This window comes from Fukomys damarensis, unplaced genomic scaffold, assembly GCF_012274545.1.
Source record: "Fukomys damarensis isolate Sample0158 unplaced genomic scaffold, DMR_v1.0_HiC HiC_scaffold_19, whole genome shotgun sequence".
Classification (NCBI taxonomy): domain Eukaryota; kingdom Metazoa; phylum Chordata; class Mammalia; order Rodentia; family Bathyergidae; genus Fukomys; species Fukomys damarensis.
Genome location: NW_022900931.1, coordinates 47,852,556 through 47,874,726, shown reverse-complemented (window position 1 = coordinate 47,874,726; position 22,171 = coordinate 47,852,556). Strand labels below are relative to the sequence as shown.

General features: G+C 43.5%; 2 protein-coding genes across 7 annotated transcripts in view; one reads left to right on the top strand and one right to left on the bottom strand.

The window, feature by feature from the left end:
- Positions 1–391: 391 nt before the first annotated feature.
- Positions 392–3,783, top strand: Pea15 (proliferation and apoptosis adaptor protein 15). Its single transcript, XM_010616673.2, has 3 exons — positions 392–571; positions 1,666–1,821; positions 1,979–3,783. The coding sequence occupies exons 1-3, from the start codon at positions 400–402 to the stop codon at positions 2,041–2,043; spliced, it is 393 nt and encodes a 130-aa protein (XP_010614975.1). The 5' UTR covers positions 392–399; the 3' UTR covers positions 2,044–3,783.
- A 1,789-nt stretch (positions 3,784–5,572) lies between these two features.
- Dcaf8 (DDB1 and CUL4 associated factor 8) overlaps positions 5,573–22,171 on the bottom strand; it is a 44,963-nt gene continuing 28,364 nt past the window's right edge. For 5 of the 6 annotated variants that reach the window (XM_010616668.1, XM_010616671.2, XM_010616670.3 and 2 more), the window contains 8 exons: positions 20,258–20,368; positions 15,055–15,127; positions 14,535–14,592; positions 13,913–14,020; positions 11,404–11,534; positions 7,226–7,345; positions 6,685–6,801; positions 5,573–6,121 (listed from right to left, as the gene is read on the bottom strand). In XM_010616668.1, the coding sequence (XP_010614970.1) occupies positions 6,005–6,121; positions 6,685–6,801; positions 7,226–7,345; positions 11,404–11,534; positions 13,913–14,020; positions 14,535–14,592; positions 15,055–15,127; positions 20,258–20,368 (835 nt within the window). In that variant the 3' untranslated portion in view covers positions 5,573–6,004. Of the gene's footprint in view, positions 6,122–6,684; positions 6,802–7,225; positions 7,346–7,367; positions 7,491–11,403; positions 11,535–13,912; positions 14,021–14,534; positions 14,593–15,054; positions 15,128–20,257; positions 20,369–22,171 lie in introns of those variants that run through there. The other variant, XM_010616672.3, reaches the window with a different exon arrangement.

Sequence of the window (22,171 nt, the reverse complement as noted above, 5' to 3'; positions counted from 1 at the left end):
TTGTTCTTCGTGACCGGGGGAGGGGTTGCAGGTGGGTGGGGTAATTCTGGGGGGGGACTTGGAGACAGCGGGTGAGAAAATAGGGAGCAGGTTGCCATGGTAACCGCCTCCTCAGTCAGGGGAGCTGTTGCCAGGGTTACTGTTGGGGGGGGGAGAGATAGTGTGTGTGGGGGGAGGATGACTTGTCACTCTAGGCTCCAGCCTGGCTCCTAGCTTCTGAGTTTCTATCTCTACTGCCTAGCCTAGGTCCTCCTTTTCTCCCTCCAGGCCTGTTCCCTACTCCATGTCCTAGGCACAGGCCTGGCAGGGCAAAGTGGGAGGTGGGTGGTGTCCGTAAGTGAACCAGACCCTGTACACGAAGCTCAGACTCCTCTTCTTTGTTGCCTCCCAGCCCTAGTCATGGCAGAGTATGGGACTCTCCTTCAGGATCTGACCAACAACATCACGCTTGAAGACCTGGAACAGCTCAAATCAGCCTGTAAGGAGGACATCCCCAGTGAGAAGAGTGAGGAGATCACTACGGGCAGTGCCTGGTTTAGCTTCTTGGAGAGCCACAACAAGCTGGACAAAGGTGGGGAAGGGGCTCGTCACGAATAGAGATGATCACGAAGCCCTTACAACACAAAGCGAGAGATGCTTAAAAAGATATGTAAGGAGGCTGAGGATTTAGCTCTGCAGTTCCACTGCCCGCCTCAAAAGTGCAAGGTCCCAAGTTCGATCCCCATTACCAAAAAAAAAGAAGCTCTAGGGCAGAATTCACCCATTTTTCCACACTTGCTCCTTGTCAGTAAAAAACGTTACTCAGATTCTTTTGTTACCACATATATAACAGAGCACAAAACAGATTTCAGAAGTGGTAAAATTAAAAATGAAAGTCAACTTCTAACATTTTCTTAATCATTTCTAGAGACTATTGCTGGGGTTGGGAGGACTGTGCGAGGGACCAGGATCACAGCAGTTCACCACAGCTTTAGGGAGGATTGAGTTATTTCTAAGGCAGACTCCAAGGGAGGGCCTGCTAGCCAGAGAACAGTCGCAGAGGCGGGTGTGCAGTGTTTGGAAAAGCAAGAGTCCTGCTTAGCTTGACAGATAACTGGGTATGTTTAGAAGTAGCAGGGAAGTCAAGACTGTTGCAGAAGGTCTTGGTAAGAGATATTTGAAAGAGAAAGTGACCTCAGGGCCCTTCAGACACACACTACTCTGTGTGGATAACGGAGTGAGGGTGAAGGAAAAGATTATAGACCTCCTTATCAATAGTCAGGGTAGGAGCAAGAGCAGGTCTGAGGGCATCTGTAAAATCTTAGAACTGCCAGCCACGGGAGAACTTTCTTCTGGATGCAGCTGTGCCTTTCTCTAGATTGTCTAGAGGTTCCGTCCTCCCATCCCACACGTGCTTGCTATTGGGAGATTCTTCCTGATTAGTTGCAGGGAAAGTAGAAGCAGCACAAGGTAGGGTGTGGGGTATGTGGAAGGCAGTTCCCTAGAACAGCACTGTTGCAGGAGTGCCTTAGCTTTCTTTGCCTTAGTAGTCCCTCTTCTGCTGATATTGCCCCTTCAAATAATGTGAACAGTATTAGAATTGGGTCCCAGACACTGGTCTGGTAGAACAGGGGCAGCTGACTTCTTAGTCCAGGTCTGACCCAGTCTCCTGCCACCTTCTTCCAGACAACCTCTCCTACATTGAGCACATCTTTGAGATTTCCCGCCGTCCTGACCTACTCACCATGGTGGTTGACTACAGAACCCGTGTGCTGAAGATCTCAGAGGAGGATGAGCTGGACACCAAACTTACCCGTATCCCCAGTGCCAAGAAGTACAAAGGTGAGTGGCCAGGCCGTTACCATAGTTGAACCCTGCCCCTTCCCCTTGATTATCCTTGGAGTATATGAATTTGGGGGGAGAGGAGGCTGATGCCCAGTGGGCCTGCCTGTTGTCTCCCACAATCTCCATCCCTGGATGCATCCCTTTTTGCCCCCAGACATTATCCGGCAGCCCTCTGAGGAAGAGATCATCAAATTGGCTCCCCCACCGAAGAAGGCTTGAGCAAAGGGGAGGAAGAGGAGGAAGGTTGGACCTTCATTGGACCACTCCCTTCCCCATCCTCCATGGGAATGGGCAAGGGCAACCCCCCCACGTCCCCACTTACTAACCTGGTCCTAACCCCTTACTGTGCGCGTGTGTGTGCGTGTGCGCACGCTCTGGCTGTCTGTCTATGTCTAGCTCATCTAGTTCCTCATGAGGGGATGGGGGTCGGGGATGGGGGGTTTAGTTTCCCCACCCTAGGGGAGAGATGGGGGCTATTTCTATGCAAATAGAAATTGGCACATTCCTATTTCCCTTTCTTCCACTCTTCCCTCAACATCTTTAAAGAGTAGAAGCAGGAAAGACCTGCATTTTCCTAACTGAGGAGCTGAGGTGGAGATGAGGTATAGGAGGTGGGCAGATGAAAGGAAAAGCAGTGGGGAGGGAAGATGAAGAGTCCACTGGCCCCTATGTGGAAGGGGCAAAGAAAAGCCAGGGTTCAGTATTTGTGTCCCCTTGAAGGACTGCCTAAGAGTCCAGTTTCCTGCTACTCCTCAGGCTGGAGGGCCTTGGTGCCAGCAGGTCTCTTTTTATGCCCTTCTCATGGGCCTAGAATGGGTATGAGCCAGGGGTCTAATGAGAGCAGCCCACTGGATCCTTGGCTGGTCCCAAAGATCAAATCCTATGGAGCAGCCAGCATCTGATCCCGCCCCACCCCAGACGGTGCTGGGAATATGCACCACTGAGCCTGAGCTGGGGACGCAGGCAGAGAGGGGCCCCTTTCCATACCTTTAGTCCGACTCAGACTGTTGCATATACTGACCTGAACCTAGGGAAATGGAGAAATAAGATCCTTAGGTTTAACCTCAACCTGCCCCACCACAGGGTCCCCACATGGACATTACAGGCAACCTTCTCCCTTTGCTTAGTCTGGAACACTCATAAGCCACAAAGAAGTGAAACTAGTGTTTTCCTGTGCACTGATCCTCATCCCTGTTCAATCCAGGAGGGACTTGCTGACCCTTCTCACTTGATACCCCGGCCCCTTGGGCTTGTGGACGCCTCCCAGCCAAATCACTATAGTACAGTGAGTGACCCCAGCCTCCTGCCTGTCCCAACCTTGACCGTGCTAACTGTGTGTACATATATATTCTACATATATGTATATTAAACCCGCACTGCCATGTCTGCCCATTTTGTGGTGTCTAGCATTAACTTATTGTCTAGGCCAGAGCGGGGACGGGAGGGAGTGCCACAGTGAAGGGAGCGGTGGAGTCAAAACTGCTGCGTACTCCAAACAGAAAAGCCTTTAGAAAAAAATAAAATCAACAACAAATAGTATATTTACATGCAGACTTAGAGACTAGAGAAAGTTGAAGCTTGAAGTTATCAAAATGTAGGAGCAGACTTTGATAGTGGGAGGGGAGGGCTGGCTGTTGAAGAGGGAAGCCAGGCTGGTTAGAGAGCACCCTTGACTCCTAGCCCAGCCATCTGCCCATCTCCTCTGGCCACTGCTGCGGACACCTGCCTTAACACACGAGGACTCCACGGTTTTGCCTTAAAGGACCTCCCCAAGTCTCACCAGCTCTGTATGGCTTCTCCCTTAAGAGATACTTATAAACTGGGGGCAGGGATGAGGATGATCAATCCTTCCTTTTGGGGTATTATGTGAGAGCAGGAATAAAGTAAGAGTAAGCAATCTTCTTCATGGAAGAGAGACAGGGTTATTTTCAGCAGTCTTAGTAGTTTCTCTCTGTAAGGCAAAATAATCTGAACAGACTAACCTGCCCTCCCACTCTGTACTGCTGTGAGGTTGCCCCTACCACGTGCTCTGTCTGCAGTGTGCACGGCCTTGTTCTAACCCTGGAATAAAGGTGACTGACTGTACTGTACATGACTGATTCTAGAATTTCTGTGACCAACCAGGATTTTGGAGCCTCCAAATCAGAGAAGGAGGGAGAAGAATATTTATCCCTACATCCTTCATTACAGCCTGGAACAGAGGCTTAGAAGATAACCCAAATAGTACCCACACCTGGTCCTCATCTCTGGTGTATGTGGAAGGGGGCCTATTCCATTTACAACTGTCTCCATCTGGCTGAGCACTGAAACAGGGTGATACCAGACTGAACTCCTAAAATTTTATCATCAGAGCGAGAGGGCAGGGCCAAACACCTGTACTGGAAGGAACAAGAACCATCTGTCATGAATGAATGGACCACATACCACACACAGCAGCAGTCAGGTGGGGAGAAGCTTTACTGAGAAAATACAACAAATTCCAGAGTGCATGGTTTTCAGCTTACCTCATTACCCGCTAGCCATAAGGGCTCAGACCCTCAATCACTATACATTCCCTACCTCAGGGCGGAAATGCAGTAACTAACATCTGGTCTGAGAGCTGCTAGGAAAAGAGGAAGAAGGAAGGAGTGTCTGGGAATACCATCTTCTTACTCTTTCCCCTTCCTCCTTGGCCTGGGTTAGTAGAATCCAACTTTCCCAGGATGCAGAATTCCCGATTGGATCTTGTGGAAGTTGGGGGCAAAGAAATAGCAGCAAGAGCATTTAAGAGCAAGAATTCAACTGGGACTCTCAAGCCCCAGGAACCAGAATCAATCCTTAAATTATTGGCATGTCCTCAATCCCAATGTATCAAGAGGCTGACAAGCATAAAGTCAATCCTAGGAAGTTCTTTCAGTCTTTCATTGGGAAGGGTGCTTATGTGTAGAGCTGGATGGCTTACAAAAAAATCAAGCAGCTTAAGGTAAGAGTATGTCTTCCATCACACATCAGTACCAGGAGCGTCTGCCACGGCAGTGTCCTTCCTGAGGCACTTCACAGGCAGGCCAGCCTCTGGTTACAAGAGCCATCCGGGGAGCTTCCCACAAGACTTAAGGAGAGGCAGGAGACCTGAAACAGTTGAATTTCTTGCTTCTCCTAACTCCTCCGTAAGACAGGGAAGGGCAGAAGTGAAGATCCTTCCATTATTTCTTCAGCCTAACACCTAAAGGTAAGCGCCGCGCTCTAATGGCCATCGTAAAGGGACGATGACCCCAGGTGTGACCTGTGTCAGTGCCCTTGCTCATTCTTCCTCTAAGTCCCTTTATTGCGTTCATAGAGAATATATAGGTATTTAAACTTTGACAATAATTTTAACTTGTACATCCAAGTTTCACTTGCTTTTTAATATATTTATAGATATAAAATTAGGCCTCTAACAGTGATAGGGACAGGTAGATTGCTGCCACCAAATAATCTTTTAAAAAAATAACATAAGAGGTAACATCCTTACTATTCTTCCTCCACCCCTGCCCCTCCACCCACCTCTTCAACCTTTCTCACCAGCCCTATTTAGGGGCTGATGAAAAGAGTGAAGGATACATACTCAAGTGCAAAACACTGTGCTAAGTACAGAGGATGAAGTGGCGAGGACAGTGAAGAGTGTGCGATGGTAGGGGCTCCAAGGACTTCTCAGAAAAACTGGATCCTGGGGTGGGGTTGCTGGTGTGTGGTGGGGAACCAATGAAACTCATAGACTTTTAAAAACAAAAAAAGGTCAAACACTTAACCAAAGAGAGAGTGGCATTTCTAGCCTCCACTGACCCTTTGGTACTGAACAACCAGTTGCCCCCACACCCCCCGCAAAACAAACAAGAGATTATAAAGAAAAAGAAGCCCCATTTCCTATCCTAAACAAGTTAACAAAATAGGCTCTCTTCCCCAGTAAAAGGGCTTCAGGGAGAGGCAATTTCTGGAGTCCTTTGCATTTTGCCACAGAACCCCGTTCCAGGGCTCAACTCCCACTCCTAGGTGCTCTCTGTTGCTTCATTTCTCTCTGGTCTGTCCTCCAGGGATGTCTTTCTTTTATCTGAACAAAAGGTCCAAAGTGCGTTTCTGTTGAATGCAAGGGCCCAGGACAGGAAAGGGGTGCCCAGGCAAGATTGGGTTGGCAGCCCGGCCCGCCCCTCCTAGGTGTGAGGCCTCAGGATGGCATGCACTGGACCCGGTCTGGGCCCTCCTCCTCGTCCGAAGTGTCTGAGGAGCTGGGAGACTCATCAGAGTCCGCGTCTGTGGCCCCAACCCCAGGTTCTCTCCAGCGCTGTAGGATGGGAAAGCCTTATTAGTAACTTCCCTGGAACAAGGACAAGCCCGTTAGGTCTTGGGCTAAGAATCAGAATTTTTCTTAGAGGGCCAAATAAGTACGTATTTCAGGCTTGTGGACCATAAAGTCTGCTGTAAATATTCTGCTCTGCCACTGTACCATGAAGGCAGCTACGGACAATACAGAGAATAGGAGTGGCTGTACTTTGATACAACTTTATTTTCAACAATTGGCAGTATCCCAACTGCTAGTTTGCCAATCCTTGCCCTGGCCTTATAGCATGAGAGTAAGTACAAAAGGGTCACCCTGAAACTGACTAGTTCTTCCTCACTCCCACCCCTCCCTTCTGCCATTAACTTTATAAAGATAGCACTCTTCCTGTTCAGTAATAGAGGACAACACTCCTTTCTGCTGGTGGCTCTGATGGGGAAGGGACAATGGGTGGGAAACCCAAGACCACTTGATTCCTCCTTGAACTACGAGGACAGGTGCAATGAAGTATTTTTAGCCCTCTTAAGTGGATCACTGCCCTGGAGTGTTCATTTCCAGCCCCAGCTTACCCGATGATGGCGTCTCTGTCTCAGGTGATGCATAAGGAACCACAGCATGTGGCTATCAAACAGGTCAGTGTGGTGTAAACTATCTTCATCACGCTCTCGCTTGTTCTTCTTAATCACCTGGAACCCAAAATAATTGGGGGCAGGAGTGGCAATGAATAGGGACCCTGAACTTCAGTGAGAAAGGCTAGAATTCTTTCCCAACAAAAACTTCCCTTGGGTGATATTAAGCTGAAGTGGAACTAGATTGGATAAGATTGGCTAAGTGGTTTGCCACTAAGAGGGGATACTTTAATACAGAATAATTCTTCCTGGAGATGCTCCCTTACCCAGCCCTAGAACCAACTAGAGGTACTTCATAGCAGTTCCCACCCCTAGCAGCAGGGCCGTTCCTTTAAAGGCAACGACAAGAATGTAGAGGAAAGCATTAAGAGTAATACCTTTGAGAAACCGGACAGCAAGTTATTCCTTCCTATTACAATGAGGATTCCTAACAATGTGGGGGTAAGTAGAAAGAAAAGAACTTCTTCAGCCATCCACTTACATCCTTTAACCCTGTCAGCTCAGTGGAAGCTTCCGCTGTGGGTGCCCAGATCTTTACATCATGGTCTAGGCCACTGGTTGCCAGCACAGGCAGATGTGGGTGGGGCTCAAGACAGTTCACCTGATCGGGAAGCACAGGATTAGGGGTGCATGGGAAGTAAGGTTTAAAAACCACTACTTACCTTGGGCCAAACAACTGCCCTCCATCGGGGCTGTTGCTAGAAAGGCAGGCCCACCAATCCTGAGCCTAGGCTAAATTCAGGCACCTGCAGGTAGAGGAAACACTGGCCATAGACTGAGAACAGGACCGGGCACACCTATCATTTCCTATGCACTGGTCAGGAGTGCCTTCATCCTTAGACACAACCCTAGGAGTAGAGTTAGTGACTAGCCATGGTTATTGCTGGTTTTACAAGAAGGCCACAAAGTCCAAATGACCTCAATCAGTCCAGATTCTAAAGCTCCAACTTGCCTCAGGCAGGTAAAAAACAAACAAACAATAAAAAACAAAACACCAGTGGCTTTCATCGAGTGGCAAGTAACTTTTAAAAACTGAAGGAAGCAGCAGCTGCCATGGAGCCTCCAGAGAAAAGTCAGAAAACAAATTACTGTCACCTGGCACTGTTTACTAACTGGAGGAAGGCACAGCTTGGGAAGAAAAGGCTGATCTGGAGAGAGAGTAATGGAGGCTAAAAACTCTATACAGGGCTGGGGATTTAACTCAGTGGTGCCGATCCCAAGTTTAATCTTCAGTACCAAAAGAGCAAAAAAACTCTATACATCCCAGGGACAACATCCGCCACCTGCCCTAGAACACCATGAACTCAGCTACAGATGAGCAATGAGTAATAAGGGAGCTTCCAAAGGCGCCCCCTCATCGATTCCATCCACCCTCTAAGCACATTCCCTGAACTGCAGAAAAAAGATGGCTGGTAGGCCTTTGGGCTCTAGCAGCTTCCTTTGGCCTCAAAGCACCATGACCCTGCTGTACAACATAGAAACATGAGCTTCCCAGGCAGGGCAGGGTACTTTGTTCCCCACTGGAAGAGCCAGTCCCAGATCTAGCTGCTAAAGCATTTTTGGGCTTTTAGTCAGATAAGCAGCAGACAGGAAAAGGCAGGTGCAAGACTGCCCTTTAGTTCAAGAAGACAACTGGCAAAAGCCTCTTCCAGTCCTCTCTGGACCAACTTCCTGTCTCGAACTACACACTCAGAGAGCAGCTAAGGAGAGGCTAAGGGTAGCATTGAGAACAAAGCCACCTGCAGACTTCCATTTTACAAATAAACAAATGCAGCTGGGCATGGTGGCGCACGCCTGTAATCCCAGCACTTGGGAGGCTGAGGCAGGAGGATCCCTGTGAGTTCGAAACCAGCCTGGGCTACATATTGAGTTCCAAGTCAGTCTCAACTACACAGTGAGAATGTCTCAAACAAACAAACAAATGCTCAGAAAAGATTGGTTTTTAAGCCTGAGTCTATGAGTGAAGTAGAAAGCCATTTGTTTTTCTCCTCCCATTTCACACTTCAGCTCATTGTAGTTCATGTCTGGGCTTCCAGGCAGTGCATGTGGAGCATGAAGAGACCTAGAAATATTATTAAAAGATATGTACTATAATAATTTATACAACCTGAACTCATTTATCCATCTCTGATAAGCCCTTGCTACAGACCTGTACTCGGAGCTAGCTCTGCTTCAATAAGTGAGCAAAATTTTTAAAAAAGCACAGGGAAGCAACTCCTTGGTTCTTAAAAAGGAAAAAGCCAATGGTAAGAGGAGCAGAATAAACTACATACAGTACCTGAATTGGAGCTGCAGGGGGAGCCGACAGACCAGGGTATCTAATCACGGCCAGACCTGTCTGAATATCAGGACTTTCCTGTCACTAACATTTGAGCCGAGAAAAAGAGCTCTGGCCTTAGAACACTGGGCTGGGCAATGCAGGGAATGGGATATAGCATCACATCAATCTTGGTAGACTAAGAAGTTGCCCTTTGATATCATACCCCAGCCATGTACCTGCACAGTTGAATGGGAACAATGAAAGGACCCCAAAACAAGAATTAAGAAAGCCGGATAACTTCCGAGATCCTTCTGGTTCTAACAGTCTACTTTATTGTAAAGAATAGTTTCATGGTCTACACTGAGGTTGGAGCCCAGTGACACCCAATGCTGGAAGGTTAGGACAAAAAAGCAGATGAAGCCAAGTGAGGACTACAAAGAGATCATTTCGCTTACACAGAGGCAAAAACAAGTAAGGAAATTCACTTCAGGCAATAGTCTGTCTACCTCTTCAAACTACTAAAACTCAGGCCACCCATCCCAAGCAGATGGTTTCCCCACCAGAATACCTGGGTTAATCATCAAGCCCTGGTACTGCCCGAGCTGAGAGCAAAGTTGGCCTGCAGAATGCTTTTGGAGAACAAACAAGTGCTGGCTTGGAAGAGGGCATTCATCCCTGCATTACTCTGGATAAAATCTGATTCCTTCTGACTATATGCCTACTGCAGAATTCTCATTAAGACCAGTATTTTGTATTGGTTAACTGCAGATTATGGAAGGAAACCTAGAAAGAGTAGGAAATGAAGCAGGGGAAAGTGAGACACATCTTAAACTACCTTGAACTTCTAGACTCCTCGCTATTTTGCTATTTGGTTTGTAGAAGCCTTGACCTATATAGGTCTCTAAAACTTAGAGAAAACTAGGAAAAAATGTGAAATACCCTTAACAGCAGGGCAGGAAAAATGTAAGAAAGAACAGGATCCTGATTATAAATAAGGAACCATTTTAAATTCTACAACTACCCTCTGGTAAATTTCATCAAGTCATGGCTAGACTCTGAAGTTTCCCATAGCTTAGAAGGAATGAAAAGGGAGCCCAAGCAGTCAATTACGATTTAGGTGCCTTGAGTAACCAGACAATTTCATTATCAGTATAATATAATCTTCCAAATGGACTTTTTCTTATTTTCTATGATCCAAAAACTTTATACTAGAAAGCTGTTGAACTCTTTTTTTTTGGTACCAGGGACTGAACTCGGGTCCTTGTGCTTGCAAGGCAGGCCACTGAATCACTAAGCTAAATCCCCGGCCCTGTTGAACTCTATCTTAACTCTGGGTCTTAAAGGGGGAGGGTGGCATTCATTAGATCCAGCTCAATGTATCTGGCCACTTTTCTCTCCTTAGCTCAATCCTCACTCTTCCTTTTTGCCCTCTCCACAAAGGCTGCCTGTAGAACTTAAAGTACAGGCAGACTGTGATATAATCATGGGTTGTACAGCCAGATATTCACCCACTCTTAAGAAAAAAACAAAACAAAACAGTGCTACATACAATGCACAGTATGTGTATCCATTTGAAAGTGTAAACTTCACCCCTAAATATTTTAACATGTATATCTTTAAGTACTAAATATTATCACAAATTTAACAATGAATATCCGCTATCTAATATATAAGCCATATTTTGATTTTCCCAACTGTCAAAAAAAAAGTTCTACTTTTTATCTGTTTATCTAGGAGCCAGCCAAGATCACTGCTTACTTAGTTTACTTACGAGATAAGGCATGGAGATATATCAGAGATAATTTTAACATTGTGTAGGACAGCGTGCCCTGAACTGTAGGTCCATGCTTAGAGGTCAGTTATCTCACTCAGGCCAGTTTTTCCCTAAAATCCCTTCCTCTTCTCAGTAAACACTTTTGGAGGCAGAAGACAAAAAGGAAGAAAATACTCCATGAACCCTCAGCATTCTCGGGCTTCAGCACTGTCTTTTTCTTTTTCTAAAATGGGGATCTTATGCCTGTAATCCCAGCACTCAGGAGGCTGAGGCAGGAGGATCGCTGTGAGTTTGAGACCAGCCTGGGCTACATAGTGAGTTCAGGTCAGTCCAACTACATAGTGAGACCCTGTCTCAAAAAACAAAAACAAACAAAAATAAATAAAATGGGGATCTTGCCATATTGTCCAAGCTAGTCCTGAACTTGTGAGCCTCCCCTACCTGGACTTCCCAGGAACTGGGATTACAGGCATGTGCCACTATGCTCAGCTCTACGCTGCCTTTTAATTTAGCTAGCTCAGCCTCTAAGATATGGTATCACATAGGTCACAGTAAAAATCCAGTGGCCCTGCTAAAACCTATCTTAATGACCCGAGAAACTAAGAAGCCAGATGGCCACACTTACCACACCTCCCTTGTCTCCCTCCATGAACTGAATGATCTGGCAGGATGATTTCTCCCAGAGGAAGATGTGCCCGCAGTCACTACCGCTCACCACAAACTCACTCTTGGGGCCATAGAAATTGACACCTTTTACTGAAATGATAAATGAGGGAACAAACCACATGATGGTTGGCACTGGGCCTATACATGTTTATCTCACAGTGAATTTCACTATTCATAAACTATTTTTTTTAAAATTGAGTTTAGTGGTACATTTTTGGTATACAGTACAGTTACATTCATTATTGGGATCTTGTACCCTTACCTGATAGGTCTTGGTTCTCATTTTTTCCCCTTGTCCCTGCCCTCCCTTCACCCCCTCTTCTCCTCCCCGTTTACAAACACTTTATTTCCATTTTTTCATTTTCTCATATTTTTTTCTTTTCCCTTATTACCTTTCCCCTACCCTTCCCACTTTCCCTACACCTTTAGCCCTTTTCTTCCTGTTTCACAGTCAATTATCTCATTAGGATCTTATGTACTATTATAGCTTTTCACACCAGAGAAACTATTTGGTATTTGCGTATGTGTGACTTATTTATTTCACTTAGGAGTATGTCCTCAATATGTATCCATTTTCCTGTGAATGAATCTACTTTCTCATTCTTTATGACTGAATAGTAACTATTCATAAACTCTTAAAATCAGCCAAAATCTTAATTTCTTTCATCTTCATGAAAACAAATCAAGAGGTTATGAATATATGTTAGTTATAAGAATCATATTCATTCCAGAGACTATATTCTCCTTCAAAGAGCTCCATACGGAGCTGGGGATTTAGCTCAGTGGCTCTGCTGCCTGCCTTACAAGTGCAAGGACCCGAGTTCGATCCCTGGTACGAACCAAAAACAAAACAAAAAAAAGGATTCCAAAGAGCTCCACAGGGTAAAGCAATCTGTAGTGCCTTAGCCACAGCCTGCCTCATTTATACCATATCATGCAATCACAGGCCCAATGCCTTCCCTGTCCCAACCTGCACTGCTCTAGCTCTGCCTACTCCGAGAGAGTATTGCCTTACGCCCTAGGATTATTCTTGGTATGTACTTCATTGGTGCCTTGTCAAGGTTTCCTGGGTCACTGGCTGATCTGAGACTGCAGATACGTTATGGTTTAGACTGAAAATGTCCTTCAACTCTCATGTGTTCAGAAGGTGATTGGATCATAGTGTGTGCTGTAGTCATCAGTGATTCATCCACTGATGAGTTCAATTGTTTGTGTTAGGAGGTCGGGCCTGGTTGGGAGGAGTGGGTCACTGGGGGTGTGACCTGAAAGGGTGTATTCTTGTTTCTAGCTCCAGTCTTCCTTCAGGGTCTCCGCTTCCTAGCTGCTAAATGAGTGGTTTTCCTCAGCCACGTCCTTCCATCATGCTGCCTGTGCCTGAGTCAGCTGACCTCGGCCAGGCCCCATTGGAAGCTGTGAGCCAAAGAAGCCTCTCCTCCAATTTGTGAGTACTGGGTATTTTGCCCCAGTGATGAGAAAGGGACTAATATATAAGGTATATGCTACAACTGCCTTTAAGAAGCATCTGAACTATGCTTTCTAAAAGGACTAACAATGCTCTATTTTCTTGAATTAGTAAAAGAAGACAAGAGGCCCAATTAATATAGCCAGTTCCATACTTTTTGCCTATGGACTGAGATCCAAGCAGTTTTTTCTCCTTCCCTTCTCACCAGCTCAAAAAAAAGGCAAAACTATCTAACTGCTATTTCCGAGTTAAATTATGACAGATATTTGGTTAGCAGTAGTAACAACAAAGAACAGCGATTCCCCACATTTTTGTAAATAAGAATCATGTGGAGCTTTAAAACTTCCCAACACACCAATTAAATCGCGATGGTAGCATATGAGGGTAGGAGCCAGGCATCAGTATCTTTAAAAGATTACCAAGTGTCTCCAATGTGTGCTGTAGTTTGGGAACCACAGACAATAACGAAGGCCAATCTTCACTGCAAAATTAGGCTAGGTACCACCCACCACTGATCCTTTTCCTCTGCATCATTAAAAAAAAAATAAATTTCCTTTTCCCTCCCCACAGGTACAAGCTTACTCCCCATTTTACGTAATTCAGCACCATTTGCTAAAGAAGACTTACCTATCAAACCCTCAGTGTCTATTCTGAAGTTACTTGAAATCATAAAGAGAAAAGTCAGTCTAGTCTCATTCACAAACCTAGGGCTGGGGATTTAGCTTAGTGGTTCCACCATCTGCCTCACAAACCGATTAGAAGAAACATCACTATAGTCAAGAAACTCTTGAGCCCTTGCCTATCATGAGAGAAAAATAAAAAAACAAAAAAACAAAACAAAAAAAAACCCTAAAAAAACAAAAAACATGAGAACTCATCCAATTTGAGATAAACTCTCACTGCCCAAGGTGACGCAGAAGCCTAGTCCTTAGGCAGTTCCCATTTGTATAACCAGAATAAGATATTTGGTTCTTCAAGGTGTGGGCCATAGAAACCTGATACTCACCCGTGGCATTATTTCTGTGGCCCTTGTATCTCTTAACATATTGGGCCCCATCACTGTGAGAGGAGTTGAAGAGGTAAATGTCTTCATCATTGTAACTGGCCAGGAGCTCTGCCAAGAACAAGAACACAGCAGTGAAGGAAAAGGCTGAATAATACAAGGACCAGGAGTTGGGGTTTGGGGTGAGGCTTATGGACAGTAGTGACCCCTCCTAATACCCAAGTATAGCACCCATCTTACTTAACTGGAACAGCAGGAAGTGAAGTTGAATAGGGTAGATTAGGAACACACTGCCAACCCAGGGTAGCAGAATGATCAGGAAGAACATGTCCAATAACTCAGGAATGAGTCAAAGGCATAAAAACCTGCTCAGGCAAGCAGCTTGAGATTCAGGACAGGCTCTGCCAATAATCATGTGCAACATTCTGCAAATGGTGTCTGGTGTCTCCGAGGGTCATCTCCTACATCCTCCCACTATGTGCTCACCATCAGCAGCTACTCCCCAGATGCTCCACTTGGAGCTATAGCACAGTGGTGAGCACTGGAGGGCACATGCCTCACTGGCTCAGCAGCTCCCTAGACAGAGGGGGCATGCCAGCCTAGGAGCTGGGCCCTGCTCACGTACCTGTGCCGTCGTGGCTGTACACAAGACAGGTGATGTTTGCTTTGGACTCACTGTTCACCTGCAATGAGGAGCAGATACTGACTGATGTCCCTCCCCCCCCACTTTTTAACACCACCTTCAGGAAAAGGTTTTCCTTCAAACTCCCCTATAATCTTCTCCCAGAGATTGAGACAGACAGACAGACAGACAGTAAAGCGGATGCGACATGAACAGCTCTACAGAGAAAGTCTTAGGGCCTTTCCTCCGTTGTCTTTTGTGTGCTGGCCATTTCATACACACTGTCTCATTAAGCCTCACTATGAGGATACAAGGCACTTATTTGTCCTATTTGTTGATGAGAAAACTGAGGCCAACAGAGGTGAAGAGACTGTCCAAGATCACAAAGCTGGTGTGTGGGAGAGCCAGGGTTCAAATCTAGATGGCCGATTTGAAAGTCCAATCCCTTCCCACTACACCAGGTTCTAGGGCAGTCTGGGATCAAATCAGGGACGCCAGGAGCTGCTGGCTTCACGAATCTTACCAGGTGATGAGGACAGAACTTCTTGAGTACTCCATTGTTCTCATTCTCATCAATTTTCCTCTGGTCATAAATTCTGTAACGGAAGTAATGAAATGTCAAAACTTAGAAATGATCCCTTGAAGAGCTGCAATTTGACATGGTGGCAGGAGGCAGCCAGCTGGATGCAGATATATGACATTTTTCCATCAAGCTTCTGGTGAATACTCTTCTATAAAGATCCTCCCTTACCCAATCCATTTCTAAATCTGTTCATCCACGTACTTTTCATATTACAAAGCAGTACTCAGTTATATCAGTCTGAAAAGGTTTATCTTTTCTCTCAACTTTCTTCATCACTTGACTGTTTATTTTCACTCAAACAACTAACATTACTATGGAGCTTTTCATATGTGCTACCAAACCAGAGTTTACTACTCAAGATGAGAGACTCTGCTTTACATATGTCAGTGAGTCTTGCCAATTTCTCTATAGCTATATCCCTCCAGGGACCTTATTTTATCCATTAGTCCATTTCTCAACCTCTTCATCATCATGTCCACTCATTGTGAAAAAATCCTTTCCTACTGTTACTGCTTTTTATCTCCTTCCTTTGCAAATTACTAAAAAGTATAATCTAAAATCAATGCTTTCATGTCCTTACATCTTATTTACTTCTCAGTTCATCCCAGTGCATCTTTGACCCTAAAACTTTCACCATTAAAACGTCTAAGTCATCAGTAATTTAACTGCCAAAGCCAATGAGATACTTTTTAAAGCCTTTCTTGTCCCAACATCCTTACTCCTTCCCTGAAACACCACTGTTCCTAAATGTTCAACAACCACTCTTAATGGGTTTGTCTCTGTCCTGCCCTTAAATGCTGCTATTCCCAAGAGTGCAGTCTAACCTCTCATCTCACTTCCCCACCTCCTGGGGTGCTGGGGATCAAATCCAGGGCTTCACAATTAGCTCTGAGCTACACCCCAGCCCTCTCATCCTACTTTATACTAGAAAATTTTAAACTGGAGTGGAAACAGTATGTTAATCTCCAGAAATTTGTGCTTATCTACATTTTTCTGGAGAAAAGAAACCACCATTTTCATATTCTCAAAGAAGCCAGAGACTCAAAAGGATAAAAAAATTCTGTTCTACATCGCAGTTTCCCCATATCCATACTTTTGCTTTCAATGATTTCAATTACCCAGGTAACTATGGTCAGAAGATATTAAGTGGAAAAGTCCAGAAAAAAACAATTCATAAGTTTTTTTAAATTCATAAGTTTTAAGTAACTTTTACTAAACCATATTGGTATAATTATTCTTTTACGTGTAATTATATAGGGATAGGAAAAATATGGTGCATATATAAGGTTCAATTCTAGCCACAATTTCAGGTATCTGCATCACTAGATCACACTTATTACAAGCTCTGTACTTACTTCTACTTCATAGTTCAGTGTTGTAATGGGTTGCCCAAAAGTAAACTCATTTTCCTTCTAAAACTAAAATCCTAAACCTATCCCTTTCCCCTAATCCCCACCCTCTCAGTACTGAGGATTGAACCCAGGGCCTTTACACTGAACTACAGCTTCTCAAAATTTATTTTGAAATAGGATCTCACTAAGTTGCTAGGGTGGGCAGGAACTGACAACCTTCCTACTTCAACCCCCTTCGTTAATTAATTAATTAATTAATTAATTAGGACAGGGTCTTGCTATGCAGTTCAGGGTGTCCTTGAACTCACTTGTAGCCCAGGTTGGCCTCAAACTTGTAGTGATCCTTCTGCCTCAGCCTCCTGAGTGCTAGGATTATAGGTGTGCTATCTTTTTAAAATGGCACTTTCCTTAGTACAAGTGGCCAAGTCAGAAATTAGGTCTTCTTTCTTGTCAAATTCATTTCATTGGCAAATATCTGGCTTTTCCCCACCCTTGCCCTTTTTTGACTAAATTATTATTATTATTTATTATTTTGCTTGTTTGAGGCCACTATGCCCAGCTTGCCTAAATTACTGTAGTATCCTCCTGATTTCACTGCTCATATTATTATCAGAATTATATCAAAAATGCAAAATTTGCTGAGCATGTTAGCACATGCCTATAATCCCGGTACTTGGGAAGCTGAGGCAGAAGAATTAACTGTTGAGTTCGAGGCCAACCTGGGCTACATAGTGAGTTTAAAGCCAGCCTGACCTGCATAATGACTTGTCTCAAAAAAAAACCCCAAAAAACAAAAAACAAAATTTTACTACTACTTAAATCTCTCAGTGATTTTGTACAATCTACTGAATAAAATTCAAACTCTTTAATATGGCTACATGGAACAACCAAAAAAAACCCTCCTGTTTCCTTGAATATACTGTCACCTTTTCTTATCTTACCTCTAACACATATTCTCTTTACCTGAAATACTAATTTCACCATGGTCTTAATACTTAGTCTGTAAGGGAGGAAAAAGAAATGGTTTCCAATGTATTTAAGCAATCATACCTGAGTTCAAATACTAACTCTGCCACTTATTAGCTTAGTAATATACGAGGTAAGTTACTTAAAAGCTCTCACCTTCATATATCTGTTTCTACAGAATGTTCCTTAACACATCCCACCAACTGGAACCATTGGTGGTAAATGCCTGTCCTATCAGGTGGCTTGTACCACTGGTGGTAGAAGTAGGGCAGTCCTATATGAGACAGTCAGTCATGCATGTACCGCACCAGTGGTTCAGGCCACCTGGCAGAGAGACATACGGATTCTAGCCCTATCATGAATGTGTTAAAGGCAGAGACTATGTCCATTCAAAGGTATAACTAGTAGCTTAGAGGCTGGATGAATAAATGCACAAATTCCTCACAATACTTGTTTAACATCCTGCCTAAAAAGAGTATCTGGGAAATGTCTGCTAAATAAAAAAAAAAAAAAAAAAAAAGAGGGAAGATGTTTATACTATCAATGTTATTCCATGGTAAATTTATTAGCTGTTAATGAAATTATTACTTTTAATTAGGTCAAAATAACAGCTTTATTTATTTTTTGATATAGGGGCTTGTTTTGAACTTGAGGTGATCCTCCTTTCTCAGCCTCCTGAGTGCTGGGATTAAAGCTGACCACAGCCAGCAAAATAACAGTTCATAACTGTCACTAATTCATTATAAAATTCAGCAAGTCAGCAAATAAGTAACAAATGTTCATTTAAGCCCAATTGTCCTTTTACTTTTTAGGGATATTCTTAGCCACCTTCCTTCCCTTCCTCCTCACCCCCACCAGGATTCACTAGGAACCTACTATATCCCTGATAATGATGCCACACCAAGGGTTGGCAAACCTTTTCTTAAAGGGTAAGAAAGAAAAGGAAAAATGAGATCCTAAAACAGTCAATTGGCTTATCTGAAGAAGTGCCAGAAAACTAAAGGGTAACCATGGGGTCAAAGAAAACTGAAAAGGACTGCCTACTTATGCAGCATCAGTGTGCCTCAAAATCTACACATGCTTCTGCCAAGAAAACAGCCTATGATTTTCTGAGTCTTTGGGATGCACAAAGGGACAGAAGGTTTTATGGCTGGCAAGAGACAGAGGATCTGAGTATTTCTTTGTGCTGAAATGCTAACACTACTTTTCAGCCCCACTATAATTCTGGGAAAGTATCTGCTTTGGAATAAGGCATTATAACTTTATTAAGAACTGTGGGCCAGGCATGGTAGTGCGCATCTGTAACCCCAGCTACTCATGAGGCTGTAGCAAGCAGAATTTAAGTTTGAGGCCAGTATACGTGACTTAGGAAGACTGTCTCTTTGGATGGCGGGGAGAGAAAAAAATAAGAGAGAATGGACTGGGGATGTAGCTCAGTGAGTTATTTACCTAGCTTGTGAGAGAACCCTGGGTTCAATCCCCAGTACTATAAAACAAAACAAGAGAACTTTGGAACAGGTAAAGCTAACTCCTCCATTCCCCTTCAAACATCTTAGCTCTGGAGGATGAATTCTCTTAAAAGATACAGGCTTTTCAAGCAACCTATTGCTCTAAATAAAAATCTCAGGTAGAATTATTAATGAATAGATGATTTGGAGGACTTGGCAACTACAGGTTCTGACAACTCCAAACCCTTTGATCAAAAGCTTCTCGTTAAAAAAAAAAAAAAAAAAAAAAAAAAAAAAAAAAATACTGCAACCTATTTGAAAAAAAAATTTTGAAGGCAAGAGAATCAGGAGAAGAAAGCAATAAGGCTGTTTAGGATTCTTTTGTTTTAATTTTTTTAATTTTTTGAGACAGGGTCTCACTATGTAGTTGACACTGACCTGGAACTCACTATGTATCCCAGGCTGGTGTCGAACTCACAGTGATCCTCCTGCCTCAGCCTCCCAAGTGCTGGGATTACAGGCGTGTGCCACCACGCCTGGCATTAGGATTCTTAAACAAGGTAAATTCATCTCTCATGTGCTTCCTAAAAACTTATTTTATGCTGATTGTTAATACAATTAATTTCAGAATACCATTACAAAAATGTCCTCTCAATTATTTTCAACTGCCACCAAGAAAGCAAGTCAGTCTTATTTCTAGAGATGCTGCTCTTCGCTCATTAAAACTGACAGTCCCAAAGAAATACAGTTTAAAATATTTCCACTAGATGAGGATTGAGTCCATCATGTGTTTTCTTTAGAATGTGCCTTCTAACAGATGTTCACAATAACAAAGATATCACTGAAAAGTTATTAAAAAGTGGCTAATTTAGCTCAGTGGTTCCGCTTCCTGCCTTGCATGCACAAGGACCTGAGTTCGATCCCCGGTACAAAAAAAAAAAAAGAAAAAGAAAAAGAAAAAGAAAAACAGTTCAAGAGAGTGGGAAGTCAAAAACCCTCAGTTAGCACTGAGTGTTTCCAAGTCAAATTATTTCTGAATTCAAAAACCAGTGCTTAAGATTACCAGTGCAGTGGTAATTTATATATGAAAATGTTGAAAGATATTTACTAATACAGCACCTGCTGGTAAATGTGGGCTTATGCCTTATCTGCTATATGGAGAACTTGATCAATTTATCAGACTTCTTTAAACACTGCAATCTCCATAATACACAAATTCACCCTTCAGATTGTTTTATTAGGGAACAGAAGATGTTTAAACATTCTGGAACAAGATGGTGTCAGTAGACTACTAGGCAATTCATACTTCACCATAAGAGAATAGTTGACAATAGTCCAAGGTATCCAAGTCTCAAAGACACAGAACAACAGACTCACCTTACAAATTGATCTCGGCCACCCACTGCAAACTGATGGGTATTGGCGGGATTCACAAAGATTGTATACAGTCCCACTTTCTTCTCTTTTTCTTTTGTCACCACCAGTTTCCTTTAAGAAGAGAAAAGCATAAAAAGCTATATTCTCCAAAAAACCTAGATGGTCATCATAAGTGAGAACCTAGGAAGTAGACGTGGCTAGTAAGAAACCCAAAAGATTCTCATCAGGGGCTGGGGATTTAGCTCAGTGGCACTGCTCTGTCCTGAATTCAATTCCTGGTAGCAAAAAAAAAAAAAAAAGTTGATTTTATTATTTTGAACACTGAAAGAAAAAACACCTATGTATTCTATAAGCTACTCTGAAGATGGGGGAGCATACAGTAAAGTCATTTTATAGAAATGACAATTTTATAGAAATGACTTTCCTTAAAGTATAAACATTTTTTTTTCTTTTTTTTGAGACAGGGTCTAAATAAATCACTAAATTGCCCAGGTTGGGCTTGAACTTGTAATTCTCCTGCCTCAGCCTTCCAGAGTGCTGAGATTATAGGTGTGCATCACCACTCACTCCCTGGTAGGTAGTATGTCCAACCAATATGGTAATGTTCAATCCTTGAGGAGACATACTGCCTCCATACCTTTCCATTCTTTATTTTTGCTTTGTTTTTGTTTTTTTGAGACAGGGTCTCACTACCAGTTCAGGCTGGCTTGATCTCACAGGGATCCACCTGTTTTAGCCTCAAGGGCTAAGATTATAGGCATGCACCACAGTGCTTCTTTATTTACATCTTCCTGGGGCCAGGGATTTAGCTCAATGGTTCTGCCATGTGCCTTGCAAGTGCCAGGTCCCGAGTTTGATCCCTGGCACCCAAAAGAAAAAAAAAAAAAAGCAGTACATCTTCCTAGTAACTCAGAAAAAAAGGAGAGGAGTAGAGGAAGACTCATAGAACAATGGGCTAAAAAAGACCTTAAGGTCAGAGTCTAATTCCCAGATTCTAGAGCAATGTCACTTAAAACACACACTGTCTTTAAAGCTGTACACTAAAAATCAGGCCATAGTATTCTGGCACAGAAGCAATCCAAAAGGAAACAGCACTCTTTTTCCCCTCATCTGAAGCAAACTATAAGAGAAGGTTCTAAGATAGCTGTTTGTAGAGCTGAAATAGCAGTTCTACATTTTCTTGGCTGTAACTCAAGAAGGGTGATACCTAGGAAAGCATGTGGCCCTATGGAAACCCCAGAGAACTTCAAAGTTTAGTCAGAAGAATCTAGTAAAACCATCAATCTATCCCAGCTTAAGGGTGGCAATGGAATAATCTTCCTTGATCTAGTGTCCAACCAGTCAAGTTAGACATCATGAAAATGAATAAAATTATAGGAAAGACATCAGGAAACCATAAGGGGCTTGTTTTAGCTTTTGCCTTTTATGTTAAGGTTTTATTCATGTCTGATGCTACACAAACAGAAAGAAATAGTATAACCGTGAAAATCAATTTCATCGGAAATAATTTTTGCATCCTCTCTAGATGGTCAGTTACTCCAGGCCAAAACTGCTTTACAGAGATTTTTGATCTTAAAATTTTTTGCAGCTTTCCATTAAAATAAAAGTGCAGAGATCATGGAAATGAATCCTCTCCACATGCCTCAAAACACACAAGACAGAGGGCTGGGGATTTAGCTCAGTGATTACGCTGCCTGTCCCACAAGTGCAAGGTCCCAAAATTCAATCCCTGGTACCCCCCCCACCCAAAAGCCAGGCGTGGTGGTGCACACCTGTAATCCCAGCACTCAGGAGGCTGAGGTAGGAGGATAGGAGGATCACTGTGAGTTCTCGAGACCAGCCTGAGCTACATAGTGAGTTCCAGGTCAGTCTCAACTACATAGTGAGACCCTGTCTCAAAAAAAAAAAAAAAAA

What these genes read in the sequence shown, in the direction of transcription:
- Pea15 (XM_010616673.2), top strand. Translation starts at nt 400, where the DNA reads ATGGCAGAGTATGGGACTCTCCTTCAGGATCTGACCAACAACATCACG. An exon ending in CCACAACAAGCTGGACAAAG is followed by an intron (nt 572 to 1,665) that starts GTGGGGAAGGGG and finishes ACCTTCTTCCAG; the next exon opens with ACAACCTCTCCTACATTGAG. An exon ending in CAGTGCCAAGAAGTACAAAG is followed by an intron (nt 1,822 to 1,978) that starts GTGAGTGGCCAG and finishes TTTTGCCCCCAG; the next exon opens with ACATTATCCGGCAGCCCTCT.